The sequence below is a fragment of the Coffea arabica genome, chromosome 5e (assembly GCF_036785885.1).
Source record: "Coffea arabica cultivar ET-39 chromosome 5e, Coffea Arabica ET-39 HiFi, whole genome shotgun sequence".
Lineage (NCBI taxonomy): Eukaryota > Viridiplantae > Streptophyta > Magnoliopsida > Gentianales > Rubiaceae > Coffea > Coffea arabica.
In genome coordinates, this window is record NC_092318.1 from 51,336,999 (window position 1) to 51,359,378 (window position 22,380).

Sequence of the window (22,380 nt, forward strand, 5' to 3'; positions counted from 1 at the left end):
TCTTAGAAGAGCATCAATCTCCCTTCTGCTGATTGTGATGGATGGATGGATGGAATGGAAGGAGACGTGTTTCTGTGTGTGTGTGTGGTGTGTGTGCATTTTTTTAGATCGATGGATGGGATTGATGAAGAGATACATGCATGGCCTGAAAAATCAAAAATATTGAAATCATTTCCTCTGTTGAATCTAATTTAAGTCACCCCATGTCACTTCCCCAATTCCAACTACTCTGGTTCCCTTTTTTTTTTTTTTTTGGTTGAGGGGTGGGGGGAGGTCGTGCGGGATTGCTATCATGGGATTTCAACTGAAAAAAACAAAAACGGGACCTCATAGTAGAAAATTTTTTGAGATATAAGCCACGTTTGTTTTGATACCCTATAAGACCTAATTAGAATTTTGCGTGTTGTAGAACTCAAAAGAAGGGTCTAATTTCGTACGGTTGTTACAAATTGCCCGTTCAAAACATGCAAAATCATTTATCTTCATGTTAGTACGTGAGTTCTATTACAGCATGCATAGTGTTACAACACAAGCAGCACCATAAAAATTGCAATCGTTTAAGATCATCTGATCATATCTTTTAGGAGTTGAAACTTGAAATGTCGTCACCTAACTTTAACTGCTATTATCAGCTTTTCTCCTGCTATCCATTCCTACCGTTTTCTCCCCGTTTAGCAGAATCAAATTTCTTGTCTCCATGCATCGGTGGTGTGTGCTGAGTGCAACTGGGACTGAACATAACTTCTGCAGTTAATAATAGAAATAAATCAGGTAGTTGATGAGACAGAAGTATTGGTTGCTAAAAGATTTTGTTTCAGGATTTGAAGGTAATTGTTTAAGTTTGAGGAATCCATCATGTTGTTGGTCAGTTGATCACTCGAATGAATATATCTTTAAGTTCTACCAGGGATGAAAGCTACCTAAGATACCTCAACTGTTGTCTCAGTCGAGAGTGAACAGTCTCTACTATTCATCAAATAGTAACTCACACGAATAATAGATTACAGCATGATAAAAGCTTGTTATCTGATTCAGGTGCTGCTCCAGAACGTCGAGCCTATTAGACTAATAAGATTCAAACATGTACTCATGTTTGATAAGATATGAAGACCATTAATCTTATGAAACAATATCTTATGAAGACCATTATTCTCTAAAAGATGCTAAAATCAAGAATATCGTTTTGTTTACTTATTTAGGGGATGTGTGTTCCATAAATAGGCCTTGAAACATGCCTAATTTCTAACACATCATCCCAGTATTGTACAAATTCAAAGCCAGTGCATGACGAATTATGGTCCTATAAATGTAGAAGCTGCATGCATCTTTGTTCTGGCTTTGGCAATTTAGCTTTAAATTTTTGGGCAACAAGTGTACGATAATGTCGTAGAAACTTTAGAAACAGTAGTAAAATCGGCAAAAATTATGAGCAAACATGCCAAAAGTTTCTACAACAAAAGCATGTGATGACGAGTAAATCGCTTGGGGTAACTGATGAGGAGATAGGAGATAGAAAAAGAAACCTTAGGACAGAAAAGAAAAACAAAGAAGAGAGGGAAGGGCAAGTGCACGTATTTACCTTGTCTCTTTCCATCCGATTTATTTAATCTTGTACTGTGCTGACAGATGAGATATGGAACAGCTTTATCGATCCATGGTGAAATCTCTCTCCCCTCCATCATCTCTCTCTCCCTCGCCCATCTCTCTCATTTTTTTTCTCCCAAAAGAGAGCCTCTCTCTTTAAAACTACTTCCTGTTCCCTCCCTTTCATTTTCTTCACTGACAAGGGAATACCTGCACACTTCCTCACGCACGCACGCATACTCAAAACAGAACCATTGCAGTGCAGTGCCCGGTGCCCACTCCTTCAGATAACATACATCACCCTCCCCTATTCTCCCCCCTCATCCCTCTCTATTTCCTACTATCTTTCCATCTCTCTCTAGCTATTTGTATTTGTATTTGGTGAGTGAGTGAGAGCGTCGCAGTAGTAGACTGCAGAGTAATCAGAGAAAAAAGCAGAACAGGACAGCCCAGAAGCAACCCCCGTCCTCACCCAGCATTTTTCCAGCCATATCATACCTTATTATTTCTTTAACCTTTTTCTCCTGTCACTGGATTCATCAAACCCCATGAACTCCCCCTTATAATACTCCCATTCGGTTCCCTAGTGAGCACCTCAATACGGCACCATGCATTCTCTCCAATTCACAATGTGCTGTATCCTTTTCTAAGAGAAATTATAGTCTTCTGCATCCCCTTGTTTTCTTGATCAAAACCCTGAAATTTCATCTAGAGGTACACACTTCTTGTAGTCCATTAGTGTTTTAGCTACTAGTGTTGGGCTCAATGGCAAACTACCACTACTATGAAAGCAGTGATGCACATTTGCCTCCGGGGTTCAGATTTCATCCAACGGATGAAGAGCTCATAACTTACTACCTTCTGAAAAAGGTTCTTGACAGCAATTTCACTGGAAAAGCCATTGCTGAAGTTGATCTCAACAAGTGCGAGCCCTGGGAGCTTCCTGGTACTTTAAAATTTTCGAAGATCAAACTTACCCTATTATTTGTCCGATATGAGCTTGTGAATTTGGCCTTGTCTAAACTTCAATGTTTTGTGCAGAGAAAGCCAAGATGGGGGAGAAAGAATGGTACTTTTTCAGCTTGAGGGATAGGAAGTACCCGACAGGATTGAGGACTAACAGGGCAACAGAAGCTGGTTACTGGAAGGCTACAGGAAAAGACAGGGAAATATACAGCTCCAAGACTTGCTCCCTTGTTGGCATGAAGAAAACCCTGGTTTTCTACCGTGGCAGGGCTCCAAAAGGAGAGAAGAGCAACTGGGTAATGCATGAATATCGGCTTGAAGGCAAATTTGCCTACCATTACCTCTCTAGAAGTTCCAAGGTAAGCAAAATTGCAAAGATCGCCCCTTTTTGCAAGTGCATGATTAGGCTAATTCAGTGTTCATTTTGCTCAGTAAGAAACCCAAAAAAAATGCATAGAGCCGTAAAGGCTAGACCTAGGTTTCTATTCCCAAGTCATAAACTTCGCATAGATTAACTGTTTACATCGATACTACAGATAAATGTACTGTTCTATGTCCTACATGGACCATTTCTACGCATATTTCGCTACGTGTACTTCTTCTAGTTCAAGTTTATCCATGCTAGGTTACACTGATCCAATTTTGAATTTATATTTAAAGCAAAAAGTCATCTGCTAAAGCAAAGTACATTCTTGTCCACGCATTAAATTTTATGATTCTCGAGGAATGCTCAACGTTGAATGCCTACAGTGATAGATCATTAACCCTTTTAATGCTAACTCGCATGCAAAAGCAGTTGCTGCAAGGACAAATCAGATAATGAGATGGATAGAGAGAGACAGATAATTAATAGAAAATTACTGTCGATTCTGGAGTTGGAATTATGTGATGTTGCTTTCTGGGTAATTGTCAATTCTTGGATTTGTCACATTTCGCAACTTTTTCGATAATGTCACAGAAAAGATGCGCTCTTTTGATTTGCATGCAATCATGAATCTACTTCATTTTCATGGTTTGATGTTACCTTAGAGCTACAGAAGTTGTCACAAAAAGGTGACCATGAAATTTGTCGCACTCATTTTGACCTTTTCCTGATAATATTCTAGGATGAGTGGGTGATTTCAAGGGTGTTTCAAAAATGCGGTGCCGGAGCCGGCCCCGGCTCCGGCGGAGGCAAGAAGAGGTTGGCCCCTGGAATCAACCTTTACCCTGAAGCTAGCTCTCCATCTTCAGTTTCTCTTCCGCCGCTGCTCGACTCTTCTACTTACACCGCCACCAGTGCCACCTCTGCTTCCACCACTGACCATGAGAGCTGCTCGTATGATTGCAACTCCGCAAAAGAGCATGTGCCCTGTTTCTCCAATTCTGCTGCTGCATCTTTCAACCATAATTCTCTATTTGAGCTGCCTCCACCGCCATTGCCGCCGCCAGCTCCCGCAGCAACATTGCTGTCTTCTCTATTTGATCCATCACCATCATCTGGAGCCCGTTTCCCAAGGATTAATGCTGGCCTGTCTGCTTTTCCTAACTTGAGGTCCTTGCAGGAGAACCTACACTGCCCTTTCTTCTTCCCCACGGCTGCGGCTGCTGCACCACCACCTCAGCCCATTAACGGCAGCGATGAGAATGGAATTCATTATGGCTCTGTCACCAACTGGGCTGCGCCGGATAATCAGAAAGTGGGGCCAACTGAGCTTGATTGCTTGTGGAGCTTCTGAATCACCTAGACCTTTCCTTTGAGGCTTGAGATTAATCTAGTAGTATTTGCTAATCTAATCAGAGAATAATATCTCTGTAGTGTAATGTTAGTTCTCTCTCATAGGAGAAACTTATCTCGGTAATTATAGTAGTATTGTTGCTTTAGGATTATAATAATTAATGTCCCGTATTAGGTCGTGGTACCTGAATCCTGATGCAGCCCTAGTTGTCCTGGTATGAAGCTGCTTTATTAGTACTTAGTAGTAGCATTTTCGCATGTTACTACTCTATTTCCTCCTAGGTGATAAATATGCCAGTAATTATTCGAATGTTGTTCTCTAGTATTAAATGTTTGGAATGTAGTAGGTTGTACGTGGTACAGCTTTATCAGTCCGTAATATGACGTTCCTTTCTCAGTGGTATGGAGTAGCATGTTGCTGTTATTAAAAATTCAGCTATACATACATACATATATATATATATATATATATAATCATTGGGCCAATGGTTCAGTAGTGGCCACCAGGGAGCCTCTCTTTGTGCTGTAGGTGAGGGTTCAAACCTAACACGCAGCGAAAAAAATTTAAGGATCTAGTTGGGTTTGTATATTCATCAGTTTCTTATCACAGTCTCCTTAGGCTTTTCCTCTTCTCTGGATTAGGATATAGTAGATTATATAAATGTATCGTTGCTGATAAATAATATATATATATAGATAGGAGAGGAGTATATTATTAATTGCTTCGCCATGGGATCATGTGGTTGGTGTCTTGCTTTGTATCCGTACTCTTTAGAAATTCAATGATTCCGCTCAGGTACTGATTGCAAATGCATTATTGCACTGTGAGTGGTATATTATGCTAGTTAGCTTTTATATATATATATAAAGGAAGTACGGATGTTAAAAGTCGATCAGGATTCAGGAGTTGGATTTTCCTCCCCCCTTTCTTCTTTCTTTCCATCCTTGTCTCTTTGCAACTTTAGGTTTCTTCCAACTGCTTAATGCAAACGTTCTGATAATTTGATGCATGCACACGTGCAGTTTGTGGTGTGGGGGTTGTGAAGATGTTCCCAGGGGGGTGAGAGATCATTATTCTGCATCATCAAAGTTGTAACTCCTAGGCGGGGTGGGCTGGTGGATTGAGGAGGAGTCGTTTTCTTAAATGTCCCCGCTTTGATCTTTAAGATTTTGCAGGTCATGCCTTTTAATGATTAGTTGTTGTATCAGCATGCAATGCCAAAGAATACATAGCCAAAGCAACTCAAGAGAGGCTAACTGATTAAGGCCTATGGGATGTGTCCTTGCTTTTGGAATCTTGTTGCAATAATTTCAGCAAAAGCCCGACCGCTAAGTCCTATTCTATAACAGATCACTTTCCAAGACTGAAGCCCTTTTGGGAAGTTTGATGCGGAGTTCTGGACGATGGATGAAGTTGCCCCGTTAGCTTGGCTGAGTTATTTGTGGCAATGGGATGAAAATGAACAAAGAAGCACGTAGTCTTTTTAGATCAAACCCTTGTCTGATACATCAAAATCATCATCTTAATTTGTTGCAGCAGCATTGAGGAGGAGTCTGACTAAGGTTGCATTTGATATAAAACTGAAGTATGATAATACATTTGATTTGAGTGTGTATCATATTAAGTGATAAGTGACTAATTTATCACTTATTTTTGAAAGCAAGTTTTGTCTAGAAAATTCAGTGTCCAGATGTTCAATTTTTTGTTATCAAAGCGCATATACATGTTAAGATTTGAATTTATTAAATTTAAGTGTTGAATATAATTCATGTCTCATCTAATTTAAGAAACGTAGTTCAATGATGAATACTATAAACGATGGCAGATTAAGTATACGACTCTTTTAAAAAAAAAAAATTTATAGCAGATTAAGAATCAATTCTTAAAAAAAAAATTCTAGTAGGGAAAGGGATAGAGGATTAGAATCCAAGACCTTTGATTATTAGGATCTCAACTTTAACCACTAAATCAAAGTCTCCTCCGCCTAACTCTTTTTAACCCTAAATGGCTTCTTCTAGTTTTGATGAAACCACGCCCAGTTGGTTGAAGTAAAAATCCCCCACAATATCAATACATTTAAAAAAAAAAAAGATTATTGATAGCTACACAACTATACCTAAGAAGAGGAAGATAATTTTGTATATCTCAATGCTAACTATATGGATCAAATCTAACCACGGTATTTTTCATAGAAAAAAAATTAATATTTATCTTTTTTATATCAAAAAATTTGCATTATGATTAATCTGAATTTAAATATTAAATTTTACATATTTAACATGTATTCAATCATACTAAGCGTATATATTTTTTTTGGTAGAAACGATAACTGAATCTGAATTTTTTGTCCAAACGTACTAAGCGTACTAGTCGTACTAAGCGTATATGTTCTCACTAGTTATAATCAAAAATTTTATGGCATGTTCGAAGTCTTACAAGTCACGTGGCAATTACAATGTATCTGTGGACACATTATAGTGGGCCATTGTAATGATGAGGGTGGTCCAGCAAGTTGGGTTGAATCTTAGTTAAATTGGGCCTCATTTTCTGTTATTAAAAGGGTAAGGTAATCACTAACGCACCACTTTTGGGGTGGATCTGCAGTTTGGTCCAGTCAGCAGTTTGGGTATCATTCGTCATAAGCGCAGAAAAGGCATCGCACGCCATGTACCAAATTTGTTCAAGTGTGTCTTGGACTCTGATTGTAAGAATTGAAATCATGAGAGCAGGCCCAAACGCCGCAGGAAACGACAGCATCCGTAAACTAGTTAGTTCTAAAAATTTTTTTTTTCCCAAATGATGTTGTCCATCCATGATTTGGCCCCTGACAATTTTGGATTTAGTTTGGGTGTGTACTCAAAGATGGTCCGAAGCGGATGTGACGTGGCGCGGAATGATTCTCATTGTTGGACAGGTGTTGGGTTGGGAAGTATCATGCAGCACATTGCATTTTTTTAGGCTACTTGACAAAAAAAGAAAAGAAAAGAACACAAAATTGTTGCACTACTAATTAACTTGCTTATTATATTTGAGATTTCTTTCATGGGTCAGGAATTTTTAGGCCTTTTGGATTGTTATTTTTAGGAGTTTTTGCAAAAAAAAATATTATAGTAATTTAATATTTGTGTGATAAAAAAATTGATTGAAAAATGTATTTATCCTTAAAAAAAAATGAAAAAAATTTTCTATAGAAAACAGCAATCTAACCAAGGCTATACTTTAGTTATTTTATTTTAGTTAAAAGATACAAATAGTGACTTGGATATTGACATTTGAGTTTCTTCGCCTTTATTTGTATTAAAAAGGACAAGGTCCTAGTTAAATTGTTAGGATTTTTAAAAAAAATTATAATCAAGGAGGGAAAAAAGAAGGCAACATATTTTGGCTAGTTTTTCTAAATGTGCAGGAGACAAGCAAGAAAGAGAAAAATAAGTTTTCTCTACAACATTAAAAGGATTTATTCAAATAATAATTGAATTGAATTGAATTATCGTTTCAATTTGCTTTTCTTTCAATTTTGGAATGAAGTAAACTTTAATTTCTATTTCCGGTTCTATAACATTATTAATTTCCTTAAAATTACATCATATTTTTGGTTTTACTCTCGAAAATCTTCTTAAAAATTACTCACTTGAATGAAAATTAATTAAGAGAATCAATTTTTCCAAAAAAAAAAAAAGAGAGAAGAAACAAATAAAATAGAAAATGGAGCTCCAATTACTTTCTGTCGGATCGGATCTTTCTTGGGCACTAGTCCATCAAACCTTTCTCAATTCTCATCACCCTGTCTTACTGCTGAAAAGAAGAAAGAAAAAGAAAAGGAAAAGCTTGGAACTGACTCCAGAATTTTGGCCACGTAAATTATCAACTCTCAAGTGATACAGGAGGGAGTATTAGCAATGGAGGAAGAGTACTCGGTTGATCCGGCTCTGTTACTGGCGGCTGCCACCGACTTCGCTAATCATCCCGGTAACTACTCCATTAGCATATTAAATAACAAATGATATTAATCGTATTTTCATATGCTTTTTGTATCTTAAATTTCAGGAACTCAGTCCGACGCTTCAGCACAAGAATTTCTCAATCGCTTCCCTCTCCCCGCCATTATCAAGTAACCAACCACCCAAAACCCCTTTACTTTTCTACTTCTTTTTTTTTTTGTTTGTTTATAGTTTTGAACACTTTATTATTCAAGTGTACACTACCTCCATGGGCATAAACGAGCCTAATTGAGCCGAACATATTGATGTTTTACTTTTCTTTTAGTTGTTGGTATTTCAAGGTCGGGTTGATTATTATTCGAGTTGGGCTCAAACGAATCTTTGTTTACTCAAGCTTGAGTAGCTTGATTTATATATATGCAAATTTGAATGCTTTTGCTCAGTTTAAATGGTCAATGGACAGAAAAACGTCGGGCTTTATTTGATTATTTGACAAATCAATCTCGAAAATGCTCCTATCTGGTGGAGCTGTAATTCAAGGATCTGAGTAGCATGGTTTCTCTTCCTACCATAGTTGTCTGCAGATGTTGCTAGCGGCCTTTTCCTTTTTCAGTTGAAATAAAAAGGAAGAAAAAGGCTTATATGCCTCTGGATCAGCTATATCTGTGCTTGTGGAAAGCGAGGTGCATGTGGGACAAAGGCTTATGGTCTTGTAAATTGACGTTACCTTTATATTTTGGCAGTGCTTTACAAACAAAAGCAGATTATCCAGGACTCGAAAATGCATTGGTTGATAGCTTGGAAAGAATTTTCAAAACAAAGTACGGAGCATCCCTCATCCCACATTTCATGGTATGTTAGCCATACTTTTGTGCAAATGAGCCGTCCTTTCATCTTTCATACCGCGGAACAGGATTCAATAGTTATTGATGGAAACTGGTTAAGTTGAATGGCAACTTTTTGTAGCTTCTGTTAGACAACCTTTACAGTTTGCTGTACTCCTGTATTTTGGTTTCATTTGTATTGGTTATGATAATTTTTCTGAGTTGAGAATCTGAATGTGCATCTATTGGTAAATTGCATATGCTGCATTCATTGAGGTTAACCTGTTCATCAGCATGTTTATTCCTAATCTTAGAATAAATTACCATTTGTCTTTTTTTTTTTCTCACCATTGCTTGCTTCTTTTCCAGCCATTTGTTGTAGTTGGTTTGGGGGCAGATTCTCAAAAAGTCAGATATTTAGCTTGTGAAACAGTAAGTTCATATCATCATACACAACCTTATGGCTAAACTTTGAAGTTTATGATATCAGTTATACACATTTCACTATTGACTAATATATTGCCATTTTAATTTTTGCTTGTCTTCTGTCCGCTTTCTTTATGTTTTGCCATTTTATAAATGTAATGCCATTTATGAACTTGGCAATGCATTCAGGTGTCTTGCCTTTTGGAGAACATTGATGACAGTACAGCTGTACATCTAATTCATCAATATGGTGTGTACCCACTTTTGTTAAATTGCGTAATTGATGGGTAAGCTGAATTTTTGTATTGCTCACTTTTAGATATGCTAATTCTGTCTGACAAACTTTCATTTCTATATCTCTTTTTCCTTTTGGATTGAAAACAAATGTACAGTCAGGAGATGGTACCTCAGCTGAATTAATTGGTTAAGAAGTGGAAGAAGGGGAAACAATTATTTGCCAGGTGTATTATAAGCTAAAGAATAACCTTTTAGGGCCCCTTAAGTGATTAACTTACATGTCAGCCTGGTTGAGAAATAGTTGGGTCAGAAAGTGTAGTTGATGTCCTAAAATGACAAAAGGAGGTCTCACATATGGACATTTTACCGCAGAAGAAAATTAATTAGATGAACAGTTAAAATGGACATCATTACAGGATCACATAGTATAGTAGAAGATGGACCATTGGCCGTCTCTTTTGTTGTTAGTCAATTGGAAACGACCATAATTTTTGGCTGAAAGAGAAGGTTAGGTTACATAATTTGGAACAAGCAGCTAGAAGTGATGGGTAGTTTGGTGAGGATGTGGATTTGTCTAACTCTAGGAAAGGTGCGAGAAGGGAGTGTTTCTCATGCAAGATCCTTGGATGCTGCTTATGATATAGCATGAGGGACGTAACGTGTTTTGTTAGTCATTCTTGTGTCCTGCTTGTGCTGATTACTATTCAATATCATCCTTTTTGGATTGTCCTACGAATTTTCTAGGGCTTCTATGATACCTGGAATAGCTACTAAGTACTAGTACTGCTTGAGTCCTCCAATCTCCGACCTGCTGTCTCCCTCTCCCCCCCTCGCCCCCCCCCCCCCCCCCCCCCCCAAAAACCAACAAAAACACTCAAAAAAAAAACCAACAATCATATATGTTCTTGACATGCATATGTGAGTTTCACACATACTTGTCCCTTTAGTGATGAACAAGTTGCAACTGTGTCAATGGATGCCATTAAGAATTTGGCTGGTTCTCCAAACGGCCTGGTATGTGCTTGGCTCAAACTTGTCTGGTCCCAAATTCAAGTAGCTGCTGCAAATGTAATCTACATTTTTAGAACTGATAATTTGTTCTACAACCTTTGTAGGCTATCATTTTTCCAGCAAATATTAGTGAACCAACACAGCTTGGAAACTTGGCTGGGAAATGTTCATCACTGGTATAATTGGCAAACCTTTGTTTGACCCTTTATTGTTACTTTTAAATTGCTAATAACTTGGTGTTCAGGGAAGAGTTCGAGTGCTGGCGTTGATAGTGAAGCTTTTCTCTATTTCCAGCCCAGTTGCATCTCTAGTCTACAGCTCCAAACTTCTTAGTCTATTGGAGAGAGAAGTTAGTAACACAAATGACACTCTTGTTACATTGACTGTGTTGGAACTCCTATACGAGGTTTGTGACTAAGCTTATCTTCCATAATGCTACTGACTCCGCTGCATCCTTTGTTTGTTTTTAGATTTTCTATGGGCTGTTTGTATGGTATTATAAACATCAAAGGTTGAATAGCTCCATAAAATTGCTGTCTAGCATGTTGGAAACTAGGATGCCTCAAATTATTGTGAAACTTAGAACATGATAGCTCAAATATGTCAAAGGATGATTTCGGGATATAAGCTTTTTAGAGAATATCTTGGCTATGGTGTTGTTATACTAGATACATTACAAAAATAGAGAACGAAGTAAACTCATGTTTTTTTTTCTGGTGTATAAGATATGAGTTGACAAATCCTGTATCATGGTTACTTGTTTGACCACTTCACTCTATGAATTATGATTCTTTTGAGTGTCCAACCCATTCAGAGATGATCACTTATTGTTTGCAATCATTTTTATACAATGCCTACAGTGAACCTCTAATCAATAACAGAACAAATTGTCTTTGGATTTTCCCTGTTCAAGGTGCTTTTTACTCAGGTTTAATGTTATTGAAATCGATAAGAAGTAATTTTTGACTCTTCTATTGAATTAGATGTGATTGATGCTCTTTGCCTATTGACTCTCATCTATATCCTTTGTCTGCATGTTTTTTTATTTTGGACGTTGTATGTGCTCGGAAACTGAAGTTAGCAGAAGTTCAGCATAGTACAGAATTCTTGTCAAGAACCATGCTTCTTCAATTGATGAGTTCGATAATCGGGTTTGTAGCATAAATGTATTTGCTTATTTTATTAAGAACCCTTCCTGTTGTTAATTTGAGCACCTATGTTTACAGAAATGCATCTGCTGAATCAATTTTAAGATCAAGAGCAATGATGATAGCTGGAAGACTGCTTTCAAAGGAGAATGCTGTTAGGTTCATTGATGAATCAAGTAAATTTTATCCTTATTCTTTTTGTTTCTCTTTTCTTTGTCAAGCACCAAGGGTTCTTGTGTTACTTTCATAGTGTCTGATGACTTTGAGATACACAAAACACACAAAAATGCAGATGTTCAGAGCTGTTTCTATATCACCAATATATCGTGAATTTCTTTCATGCTAGTTGGTTCTGTTCCAGCTTCAACCCTTTAGCATCACTTTTATGGTTTATTGGTCTTCCACACATTGGTATCTTAATCAAACTTAGGAGGTTTGAAATGTTTGTTTGGTTAGCAAAGACGTTTTTGTGCTATGCATTACCAAGTTTTATTAATGAAGATAATTAATTCATTAGAGCTAGTTTTATCTTACTGCACACTTTTTATGGTTCCCGGCTTTTCTTCACATGATGTCTGAACCAAACTTAGGGGGTTTGAATGTTTGTTTGTTTGGTTAGAAAAGATATTTTCATGCTATGAAATGCCAAGTTTTATCAAACATAATTAATTTGTTGGAACTAGATTATATGATTGATAAAATTTCTTCTTGAAGAAGGTTAATGGGCTCTTCCATGAATGTAGGTTTTAGAGCTCTTGTCTTGGCTATTGATAGAAGGTTTGATTTCCTTGAAAGCCAAGATGCGGATGAATGTGAATGTGCTCTTGAAGCTTTGGGTCAAGTTGGGCTATGTAAGTTTGCCATTCATTGCATTGAGTTTATAAATCTACCTCGTATTTTCAAACCACCTCTGCCTTGATCCAACAGAAACTACATATAGCCAGTGAGGTCACTATTGATAATGATTTCCTTGATACTGAAGGGCTGCTTTTGTCCTACCTAAAACTTTTAACTTGACTTTGGGTCTTATATCGCAATGGAATCTCTGGTTTTTCTAGTAAAATTATGTCAGTTTTATAATCTCAATGAAATCTGTTTTATTGTTTTTCACATCCTCAACACACAGTACCCATTGACTGATAGACAAATGTATCTCATACCACTTTAAGCAGGTTCTGTTTTACATGCATGAGTGCCATTCATTCTTATCTATTTTGCATAAATGGGATGCTGCAGCAAACCAGGGAGCTGTGTTGCTCCTTACAAGTTCACCTCCTGCTGCTAGACATGTTATTGATGCTGCCTTTGACCGGCAACAGCATAATAAACAACTGGTAAGAGTATGCTTCACTGCCTAGCGTTGGTATTTATCATGCTTCGATACACACATCAAAGCTATTTATCATGTTTTGTAAATTCTATTGAGCTGTTTTTAAGTTTGTAGATTCTCTAGATGAAAAGACAACTCAAAATGTTGAGTTTATATATTGACTAGGCCTGTCTGCTTAAATTGTTGTGTGTAATGCATCATTTCATTTTTTATTTTTTGGTTATTGCCTGATAACAAAAAATAGGCTGCTTTGCATGCACTGGCGACCATTGCTGGAGAACCTCGGTCTGAAAATGATGTGATTCTCACTGGTGGTGCAGAAGAAAACCTTCAACGCTTAATCTATGAGATGGCATCTAGGACTTCAAAACTTACACCATCAGTAAGTTGAACATGATCCTTCCTCTCTCTATAGATTTTTTTCCTGTTTTTCGTTGCTGCTGTTTGATAAGTTTAACCATTACTCTCATTTGGACATGGGGTTTGAAAGAACACAAAAAGAGATAAGGAATATGAGTTATGGAAGCTAGTTAGTAAGCTTGAAATTTTTGTTTTTATTTAATGGTCTTACCTGAGCTTTTCACTGAGCTTGAGCTTGTTTTATATGCATGCTCTTCCATGTATAATGCTTGAAATTGTTTATTATTGCATCTTGCAGGGCCTTCTCCAATCAATACTCCAACAGGATTCAGATTTACGTCTGGCGGTGAGAAAATATTTGCACATAATGCAAAGCTTTATAATCTCTAGTGCAATTTGACAAAAATCATTTAGCAGATCATAATCCCTGTCAGATTTTGTCCCTGTTATAAGAGGTGGTTGATCTTTCCTTCTGTTTCAGGGCTACAGATTGATAATAGCTTTGGTGGCTCGACCTTGGTGCTTGCTGGAGATAATCTCAAGACAAGAGATCATTAATGTAGTGATTGACACATATACAGAGACCAAAAAGATAGGTTTGCACTTGCTGTGCTCCTGATATTTGATACCCACTGTTTGTTTCATCAATTTAACTGTTTGTTACTGGTATTTTTGTTCTTATTAGCATATTGTCATTTGTCATGTCTTAGCAAAAACTGTAGGTATTATGAATTTTTAGTCTTTGACCCATATAAATGATTTCTGTGAAATGAACTGTTGCTCTTCTTCCATCTTTCATTGGGTCCATCTTTTGCTATTCTAGTTCTAATATCTTCTGTAACTATTTAGGCAAATGTATCTTCAGCAAATATGAAGCTACAATATGATTTGCCATATTATCTACTATGAATTACATTGGAAATCAGAAGAGGCTCATGTGGCTTCATATTTTCACAAAATTGACAAATTTTCAGGTATGGAACTTAGGCATAAGTGTTGCCAGGCAATCTACAGGGCATTAACTTCGTCAAGTAAACTAATCAGTGATCCTGCTTTGGCTGACATAGCTGCCAAGGTGCGTATGTGTGTTGTCTATTCTTATTCTTTTCATTTGATTTTGGCAGCTAGACATTGCCACTTTAACTACTAAAATGGTCAATTTCCTTTCTTTTCTCTTTAAAGCCGATCTCTAATGCTAGAAGCAATTGATTTAGTGTAGCTTTCTCTTAAATTGGAACGAGTGTGGTTGGGTTTTTAATTCACAGTTTGCCTGCTCGCTGACGGAAGAAACTTATTGGTCAACTTTATAATTTGATTATGTCTACAGCTACAGGAAGCCATCAGAAGGGGCCCTTACATGGTAAGAACCCGCACTGAAGCTCAACCAGTGGTGATGACAGCTGAGAGATTTTAGATGAGAACTGCTTATGAAAGACTCCAACAGCAGAGACTTTCAAACTATCCTGTAAACTGATAACCACAGCAAAAAGTTACTTGGAGAGACTGACAATGCTAACTTTTGGTTGCATAAAATCGGATTGAGTGCTGCATGTATATCAGCTGTAAACACTTTCTGTACAACAGTTACTATGAGCCAAAGTGTGAGAATATGTGAAATACTTGGAAAGATTAAGTTTCTTCTTAGATTATGGCATCAGGACGGTGTTGGTTGAAGATTTTGCGTATAATGCTAAAGTCCTCTTTAGGATTCTGTTTTTGCCCTTTTCATCTCCATTTGATTGGTGAATTCTAGTTGTTATGAAATCTTCAATTTTCTCTTAAGTTGCTGAAACCGCAGACCAGCTTGGCATGACATTGTGGGATGGACGTCTCAATTGCAGCTTCGGTGGAACGCGATGCTTAGGATGCCTCTGTAATATTCTCAGGGCCATAACAAGGCCCGTTCTCATTTAGCTCGGGCATCCATGCGCGTTAGAAATTGCTGAAGATTTATAGACTTGTATGGTTACAGAAGAAAAATGAAAAACTTGGATTTTCTGCTCTCTTTTGAGTTAGGGCTTGTAACAGTCAATAACATTAGGCGAAAATTACTCCAATTAATTTTTTTACGTCAATTAAGTTTAATTACCAAAAGAAAATAGCAAACAAAATATGAAAATCTAAAAACTGACTCCGGTATAGAATAATTTTCAAATTTCATTTTTCTCTTCATTTAATCTAAAAGGGTAGCCCACTATCATTATTTGGCGATAGCATAGCAGTACTAATATTTATCGCCCGACAAGGAAGTAGGTGTATTATATCACATGATATACTGATTAATCAATTGAAATCGTATTAGGTATATCATATCACATGATGCATTAGTATCAATCGTCTATCACCAAGCAATGATAGTGAGTCATTTTTTATTTAGTGAATACCAAATAAGCAATGACTTATTATATATTTGGTGACTGTACGTGGTGTATCTAATATTTTTCGAACTAATACCTACTCCCCATTTAGTTTAGTTATCCTATTATTATTAAAATCACCCTTCTTTTCTCATTTTAGATTTGCACCAATAGAGCATAATTAGCTCCATTGACTGAGAAACAAAGCAAATCTATAAGAATCGGGGGAGCTACTGATACCGAACTCTAAATGCATAGATTAAGGGTCTGTTTGGTTGGAAGTAAAATGTTTTCCTTGGGAAAATATTTTCCGTGGAAGTAATTTTCCATGAAAATCATTTCCCTTTCATCATTTTCAGGTGTTTGGTTAGCTTATTGAAAATATTTTCTTACTTCATTTTTCTGGTGTTTGTTTAATTTTTGAAATATTTTCACTTTTATCTCTATCTTTACTTTCTACACATTATAACTACATACTTCTTCCCATGCAAAATAAGAAAATTTATCTCATTGTTTAACTTTAAAAAATCTTGAAGAAATGTATATATGAATAAAAAATATCTCCTTAAGCAATAAACAAATTACTGGCCATTTAGTGTCAAATATCAATCACATGCAATGCTTATTGTGACATATATCTTGCACTCTTACTGCTGAAAGTTTCTCTAGAAAAGAATGTCCCTAATATACATAATTAATTACTAGCATAAGATGAGCATGATGAGGTTTTTTTTTTATTTTGAATATACTAGGGGGAGAGTTGGGTTAGGTTGGGTGGTACGGGGGAGGGAGTGTAAGGAAGAGGTCTTGGGTTCGAGTCTTCCTGTTTACACAAAAAAAAAAAAGAACATACTACAAGATGTTTTCAGTAAGTTTGGAACATACTACAGGCGGGATGCATGCATTTCGGAAAACAACTTCAGTAAGTTTAGAAGGGAAGTTGTTTTCCATAAGATGAGTGAAAATATTTTACATAGGAAAATGTTTTCAGTAACTTTTGTGCAACCAAACACGGGAAATTAGGAAAATATTTTCCTGGAAAACATTTTCACCCGAAACAAACGGACCCTGAAAGGTGTGGGGATTAATTACAATTCCTAAGTTAAAAGGACTCAAATGAAGTGAGAAAGAGCAAAAGAGAAAAAAGAAAAAGAAAAAGAGAAAGGAAAATTCAATCTACTTCCATTTACAAGTTCAGTACAGGCTGAGGAACGGATAAGAAAGAGAGAACAGCAGCAGGCTGCAGCGGTCAGCAGATAAAAGAAGCCAACTGTCCGACTTCTCCACTTTGGTTTTCTTTTTCTTCGCCATTCCTCTCCTCTTTTATCTCCAACCTTTTACACAGAAACTGAGAGATTAAGATGGCTGCTGCCACGCATTGCATCTCTTCTTGTTGGGGACTGCAGCACATATTCGAAACCCTTTCCCTCTCAAATCCAACGACCACTGCTCTTAAGCCGCTCAGCTTCTCTGCCAACACTTCTCTCAGCCTCTTTTCCCAAGGTTACTTCAAATCTTCAATAAAGACAACGAACCCCTATTCTAATATCCTTAAAAGTTTCAATCTTTTCTAATTTTTCTTTCTTTAGTTTGGGTTGATTTAGTTTGATGGGTTTATAATTTCAGGGGCTGTAACTATGAGTCCTGTGCAAAGGGTGCCTCGGCATTCCATTGTGTGTGAAGCTGCGCCAATGAAGAAGGCTGATTCAGCTGCCAAAAGGGCTCGTCAGGCTGAGAAAAGGCGAATTTATAACAAAGCCCGCAAATCTGAAATTAGAACTCGCATGAAAAAGGTTACCATAGCCCCACCGTTTTGTTTTATTGTTCATTAGCTTACTCATTTTGACCATATAAAACTGGCGTCTAAAGTTATTGGTTTGAAGATGGAAGTGTTTTTCTTTTTTGGATTTGATTGGGGGGCTATATAGACTGAGGATCAAATGACTTTATTCTGCTGAGCCATTAGTATTGATTTACAAGGGGCACCGAAATATACTGCATAATCTCTGGGGACTTGGACGGTTCCACGTTGCTCTGGAGTTCATTTTTATTATCGTCTGGCCTTGTAGAATGGTGTCAAAAAGTCAGGCCACAGAAGAAGAGTGGTAGACTACACGGCTGAAAGAAAGAATAATTTTGGAGCTTATCTAGATATTTTTTTCACACAAAGATGGTGTTTTATCAGGATGGTTAGTGTTGAGCCTGCGTATCATTACTCATAAGCACCAGGACAGAAATAATTGGGCCCTAGGACATTGTTGCGTCTTGGTTACTCTATCTTAATTAAGCAGAAATAGTTTTGTGCATCGAGACAAGTTCTTACAATTTCTCTGACGATCACTACTTCTTTCTTAAAATACAACCGTGATATAGATTTTTCTTTGACAAGATATGCTCCTTATGCAATTAAACAACTAATAAGCACCTACACTAACATCCTTCTGGGGCATTATCAGCAGTCTTAATGACTACATTTCATGCTATTATTGCTGGAAGATATATGTTTCTACTGCACTGCATTTGGATGTCTCTGTTCACATATGTCCATCAACTTGGTTAAAATTTTTTACTCCTGAAAGCAAATGCACAGCTATGAGTTTTCTGTGTATTAATAACTCAAGGAATTGCAAGGTGGCAGAATGCATCGGTGCGCATATTGATACCCCTTATTCAAAGCTAAGTTTTGATTATGTAATCTGGAAGATTTGTAGCATTGTGTATATGTAGAAGTACATAGGGCTTTTTTATCTTGTTCTGTGGCCAAGCATTGGCTAGAGATTTTTGTCAATGTGGTGCTTAGTTTGGTTAACAGAAATATGAGATAGACAGATTTCAACTAGTTGAACTTGTGGAGAAAGTTTTCCATAAGAACATAAATAAAAACTTTATCATAAACCTGAATAGGATTGTTTGCCCAGAAGCTATTAACTGCTACTTAAAGAATTTCATGTGCAAATGCTTCTTGCTCTTTCTGTGGTTCTTTTTTCGTCATTCCATTAATTTAATTGTACACTTGCTAAGTTCAACGCCTGAATGGATGGTAATTTGAGCTCATGCCTGCTATTGCTGTCATTCAAGGACAATCATGATGTCGAGCGACCATATGGGATGATTTTATGAACTTGTTATTGCATGCATATTCATTGCTGCTGTTGATTATACCATCAGTGTTAATTACTGATTTGTGTGAGAAAGACCAGTATGTTTGGGGAAGATTAGCCAACATAAATCTGAAAGATGTACGGTACGTAATGGCTGACATATCTAGATTGAAAGTAATAAACTCCTACTGATAAAGATTGCTACTCTTCTTCAGGTTTTGGACGAATTAGAAGTACTCCGAAAGAAACCTGATGCACAACCTGACGAAGTTCAACCAATTGAAGCACTGATTGCAGAGGCATACTCAGTCATTGATAAAGCAGTCAAGGTAGGAACACTTCACAGAAATACCGGGGCAAGGAGAAAATCCAGGCTTGCAAGAAGGAAAAAAGCAGTTGAAGTCCATCATGGATGGTACACTCCTGCTCCAGTTCCCACAGCATGATATAATCATCTCAAATTTGGTGTCAAGTGGAGAGCTAGATTAGCATCCTTTGCAGAGATTTTCTTCCCATTACCCATGGACGATACCAATCCTGTTTCTGTTTTAGCAGTTGTATATTTCCTTGTAACTTAGGCCTACTTCTCATGCCTTCTCAACCTCGTCATTATTATGCTTCAATCGATCAGAAAGTCATGTTACACAACAACATCATACAAGCAAATGCTTGCATTTTCTAATTCGAAAATTTGGTGGCGTATGCTATCCTCCTCAAGTTGTTCCAACCAACCTGTATTTGTTGTTCCAGGCGGTGGGTAAATTTTTGAGGAATCAAATTACTCCTTCATTGGCATTCCAGCCCTGCTTGTTCGCTACCCATGCACAATCTATAACATATAGTTTTTCCGAGCTCTGAATCAAAATTAATTGTTGACTTCTTGATCAGGGTTGGATTTCCTGCCTTAAAAGCCAGTTGCATTTAGATCAACTGGTTCTGCAGTATGCAGTCCTCGAAACAAAGAAACAAGCAAGTTGGATGGGTGCATTGGAAAATAATTGCACATTCCGATAGTAACAGTGGACCAAAGATGTTAATTGAATACCATTTCACTGTCTGGTCGGATAACCAAGTAGCTAACGTCATAAAGCTTCGAAAGGATCTTCCAAACGCTGTTAGGAATGCAGAAAAATAGACGCCAAAATTATTTAATTATCGGATCGACGGTGGAAGAAATCTGATTTTAAAATACCCTTCACCTTAAGCACTTCAGTACGCATCATATAGTCTTCCGATTCTTCCTTCCCTTATTATCTAGATTCTTGGATGAATCTTCGCTGTTCAATTTAATGTTCATGGCATCAACCAACAATTTGGTCCTTGGCTCAGGCACCACTCCCTTCAGTGTCATCTCTTCAAAGTAACGCATAGATTCCTTCATCATTCCCTTTTCAAAAAGGCCATGGATCATTATTGTGTAAGATCGCTTGTCTGGCCCCATTCCTTCTCTCTCCATATCATTCCAAATACTCTGTGCGCTCTCCTGGATACCCCATTCCATAAACAACCTCAGTAGCAGATTGTAGATGTCTCCATCCAACTTACATCCTCTCCTTTCCATCCTCTCCAGAATGCAGTAAACTTCATCTGGCTTCTTTGCAGAATTCAACAAGTAACCGTAAGTTCTAGCATTTGGCAAAACATCCTCCCCCTTCATCACCATTTCATCCAGGAGCTCATAAACCTTATCCATCCTCTTAATCTTACACAAATGCTTAATAAGCGAATTATAAGTAGCTACATCAGGTAAACAGTCTCTCTCATTCATCTCACGAAAAATTTCAAGAGCCTCAGGAATCCTCTTTTTGAAGCACAACCCATCAATGATGGTATTGCAAATAGCAACATCTGGTTCACAGCCCTTATCCCACATTGCCTGAAACAATTTCACTGCAGTGCTTATCTTTCCGGCCTTGCTCAAGGAATTAATAAAAATCCCGTATGTAAACTTATCTGGTCTACAGTTTGAAGTCACAATATCATTCCAAAACCTCTTCGCCTCGCGCAAATTACCCAGAACACACCATCCATTTAAAATAATATTCCAAGTCTTTATATGATCCATGAACTCACTCTTCTTGTTATGGAACAAAAACTCCGCTGCTTCCACATGCTTGTACCGACACAGGGACATCAGAAGTGTCTGAAACGCGATCAAATCAAGCTCTAGACCTAGCTCTTTCCTCTTATAAAAGAACTGAATTGCTTCCTCAACCTTATGTGCTGCAGCGTACCTGTTAACCACGATGCCATATGTCCTCTCATTGATCATGATCTTCCTTTTGAACATTTCGTCGAGCACATTGGACAGTTCACCAAAACGATGCATCCGACCAAGAATATCGAGCATTTGGTTGTAAACACCAGTTCCCGGTGAATACCCGTTTGAAACATTTTCTTTAGAAGCCAATTTGAAGAACGTATAGGCTGGTCTCCAATCAGAACGGTGCCGTTTAAGCACGTTTAGAACCAAGTCTTCTGAGAAAGACAGAGCGGATTTACTTAGAGATTGCTCAATCTCTTCAACTGGTTCGTCAACTTTAAGCTTGAGAAGGTTTTGGATTTTGATAGCATCATCATCTAAGTGGGAGTTGGCATCTGGGATCTTCAAGTCTTGGTACTCTGCAGCAGAATTATCTAAATCTGGGCGGGCTTGCTGATTATAGCTTTGAGTGCTGAGATAAGAAGGTATGATTTTGGGCGAAAATGGATTCTGGAGAAGATTAGCTGTGGGTTGAGTGGAGCATTTAGATTTGAAAAGCAGTTGGATTTGCCGGGAAAATTTTCCTCCCAACGGTTGGAATCTGGAATGCATCGTCTCCAGTCCAGTCTGTGTGTTTTCCCACACGGCCGCGCACCCGAAAATTGTATAGGTGATACGGTGTGATGATTGATAACTTGGGATTAGAGAGTAATTTGCGGATTGGAACACTTTTTCTTTCTTTCTTTTTTTAAAAATTTTTTTTTTTGTCAATTGTACTTTTTAGATTGCTATTTTTTTTGATTAATTTTTCCTATACTATCAGTGTATATACTGACGACATTGAATGAATATCACATAATTTAAATTTGAATTTAAATATCAAATTTTGTATATGTGACATGCTTCTAGACTCGGTTAGTGTATATACTGTCAGCGTGTAAAAGATTTATCATTTTTAAGAGGTTTTGTAGAAAAAAATGATTAGAAAATGTGTTCTTGATAAAATGTAAAATATTTTTTTTGATGAAAAATGGCAATTCAAGCAAACAATGTTGAGTGTATTTAGATAAAAAAAAGGTAATTTAACATATTATTTGAAATAATTATTATAACACTTTTTTGGAACGTGATACACATATATATATAAAAAAGACATAAGAAAAAGTTGAAAAAA

The 22,380-nt window shown here is 37.2% G+C and overlaps 4 protein-coding genes across 4 annotated transcripts; 3 read left to right on the plus strand and 1 right to left on the minus strand.

Moving 5' to 3' along the window:
• Nucleotides 1-1,652: 1,652 nt before the first annotated feature.
• LOC140006332 (protein CUP-SHAPED COTYLEDON 2-like) lies at nt 1,653-4,644 on the plus strand. The gene is made up of 3 exons (XM_072048157.1): nt 1,653-2,530; nt 2,626-2,909; nt 3,657-4,644. Exons 1-3 carry the CDS (start codon nt 2,350-2,352, stop codon nt 4,266-4,268), a joined length of 1,077 nt encoding a protein of 358 aa, XP_071904258.1. The 5' UTR covers nt 1,653-2,349; the 3' UTR covers nt 4,269-4,644.
• Nucleotides 4,645-7,992: 3,348 nt separating this feature from the next.
• On the plus strand, nt 7,993-15,267 carry LOC140006726 (uncharacterized). The gene is made up of 17 exons (XM_072049161.1): nt 7,993-8,237; nt 8,316-8,379; nt 8,953-9,061; nt 9,403-9,465; nt 9,649-9,746; nt 10,644-10,710; nt 10,812-10,883; nt 10,952-11,113; nt 11,785-11,858; nt 11,934-12,031; nt 12,599-12,706; nt 13,092-13,189; nt 13,430-13,567; nt 13,844-13,891; nt 14,027-14,141; nt 14,520-14,620; nt 14,873-15,267. The coding sequence occupies exons 1-17, from the start codon at nt 8,168-8,170 to the stop codon at nt 14,957-14,959; spliced, it is 1,572 nt and encodes a 523-aa protein (XP_071905262.1). The 5' UTR covers nt 7,993-8,167; the 3' UTR covers nt 14,960-15,267.
• A 1,852-nt stretch (nt 15,268-17,119) lies between these two features.
• Nucleotides 17,120-19,730, plus strand: LOC140006728 (small ribosomal subunit protein bS20c-like). The gene is made up of 3 exons (XM_072049163.1): nt 17,120-17,405; nt 17,529-17,695; nt 19,219-19,730. Exons 1-3 carry the CDS (start codon nt 17,264-17,266, stop codon nt 19,447-19,449), a joined length of 540 nt encoding a protein of 179 aa, XP_071905264.1. The 5' UTR covers nt 17,120-17,263; the 3' UTR covers nt 19,450-19,730.
• A 284-nt stretch (nt 19,731-20,014) lies between these two features.
• Nucleotides 20,015-21,898, minus strand: LOC140006727 (putative pentatricopeptide repeat-containing protein At3g15200). The gene has a single exon (XM_072049162.1). It carries the CDS (start codon nt 21,816-21,818, stop codon nt 20,223-20,225), a length of 1,596 nt encoding a protein of 531 aa, XP_071905263.1. The 5' UTR covers nt 21,819-21,898; the 3' UTR covers nt 20,015-20,222.
• Between the last annotated feature and the right edge of the window lie 482 nt (nt 21,899-22,380).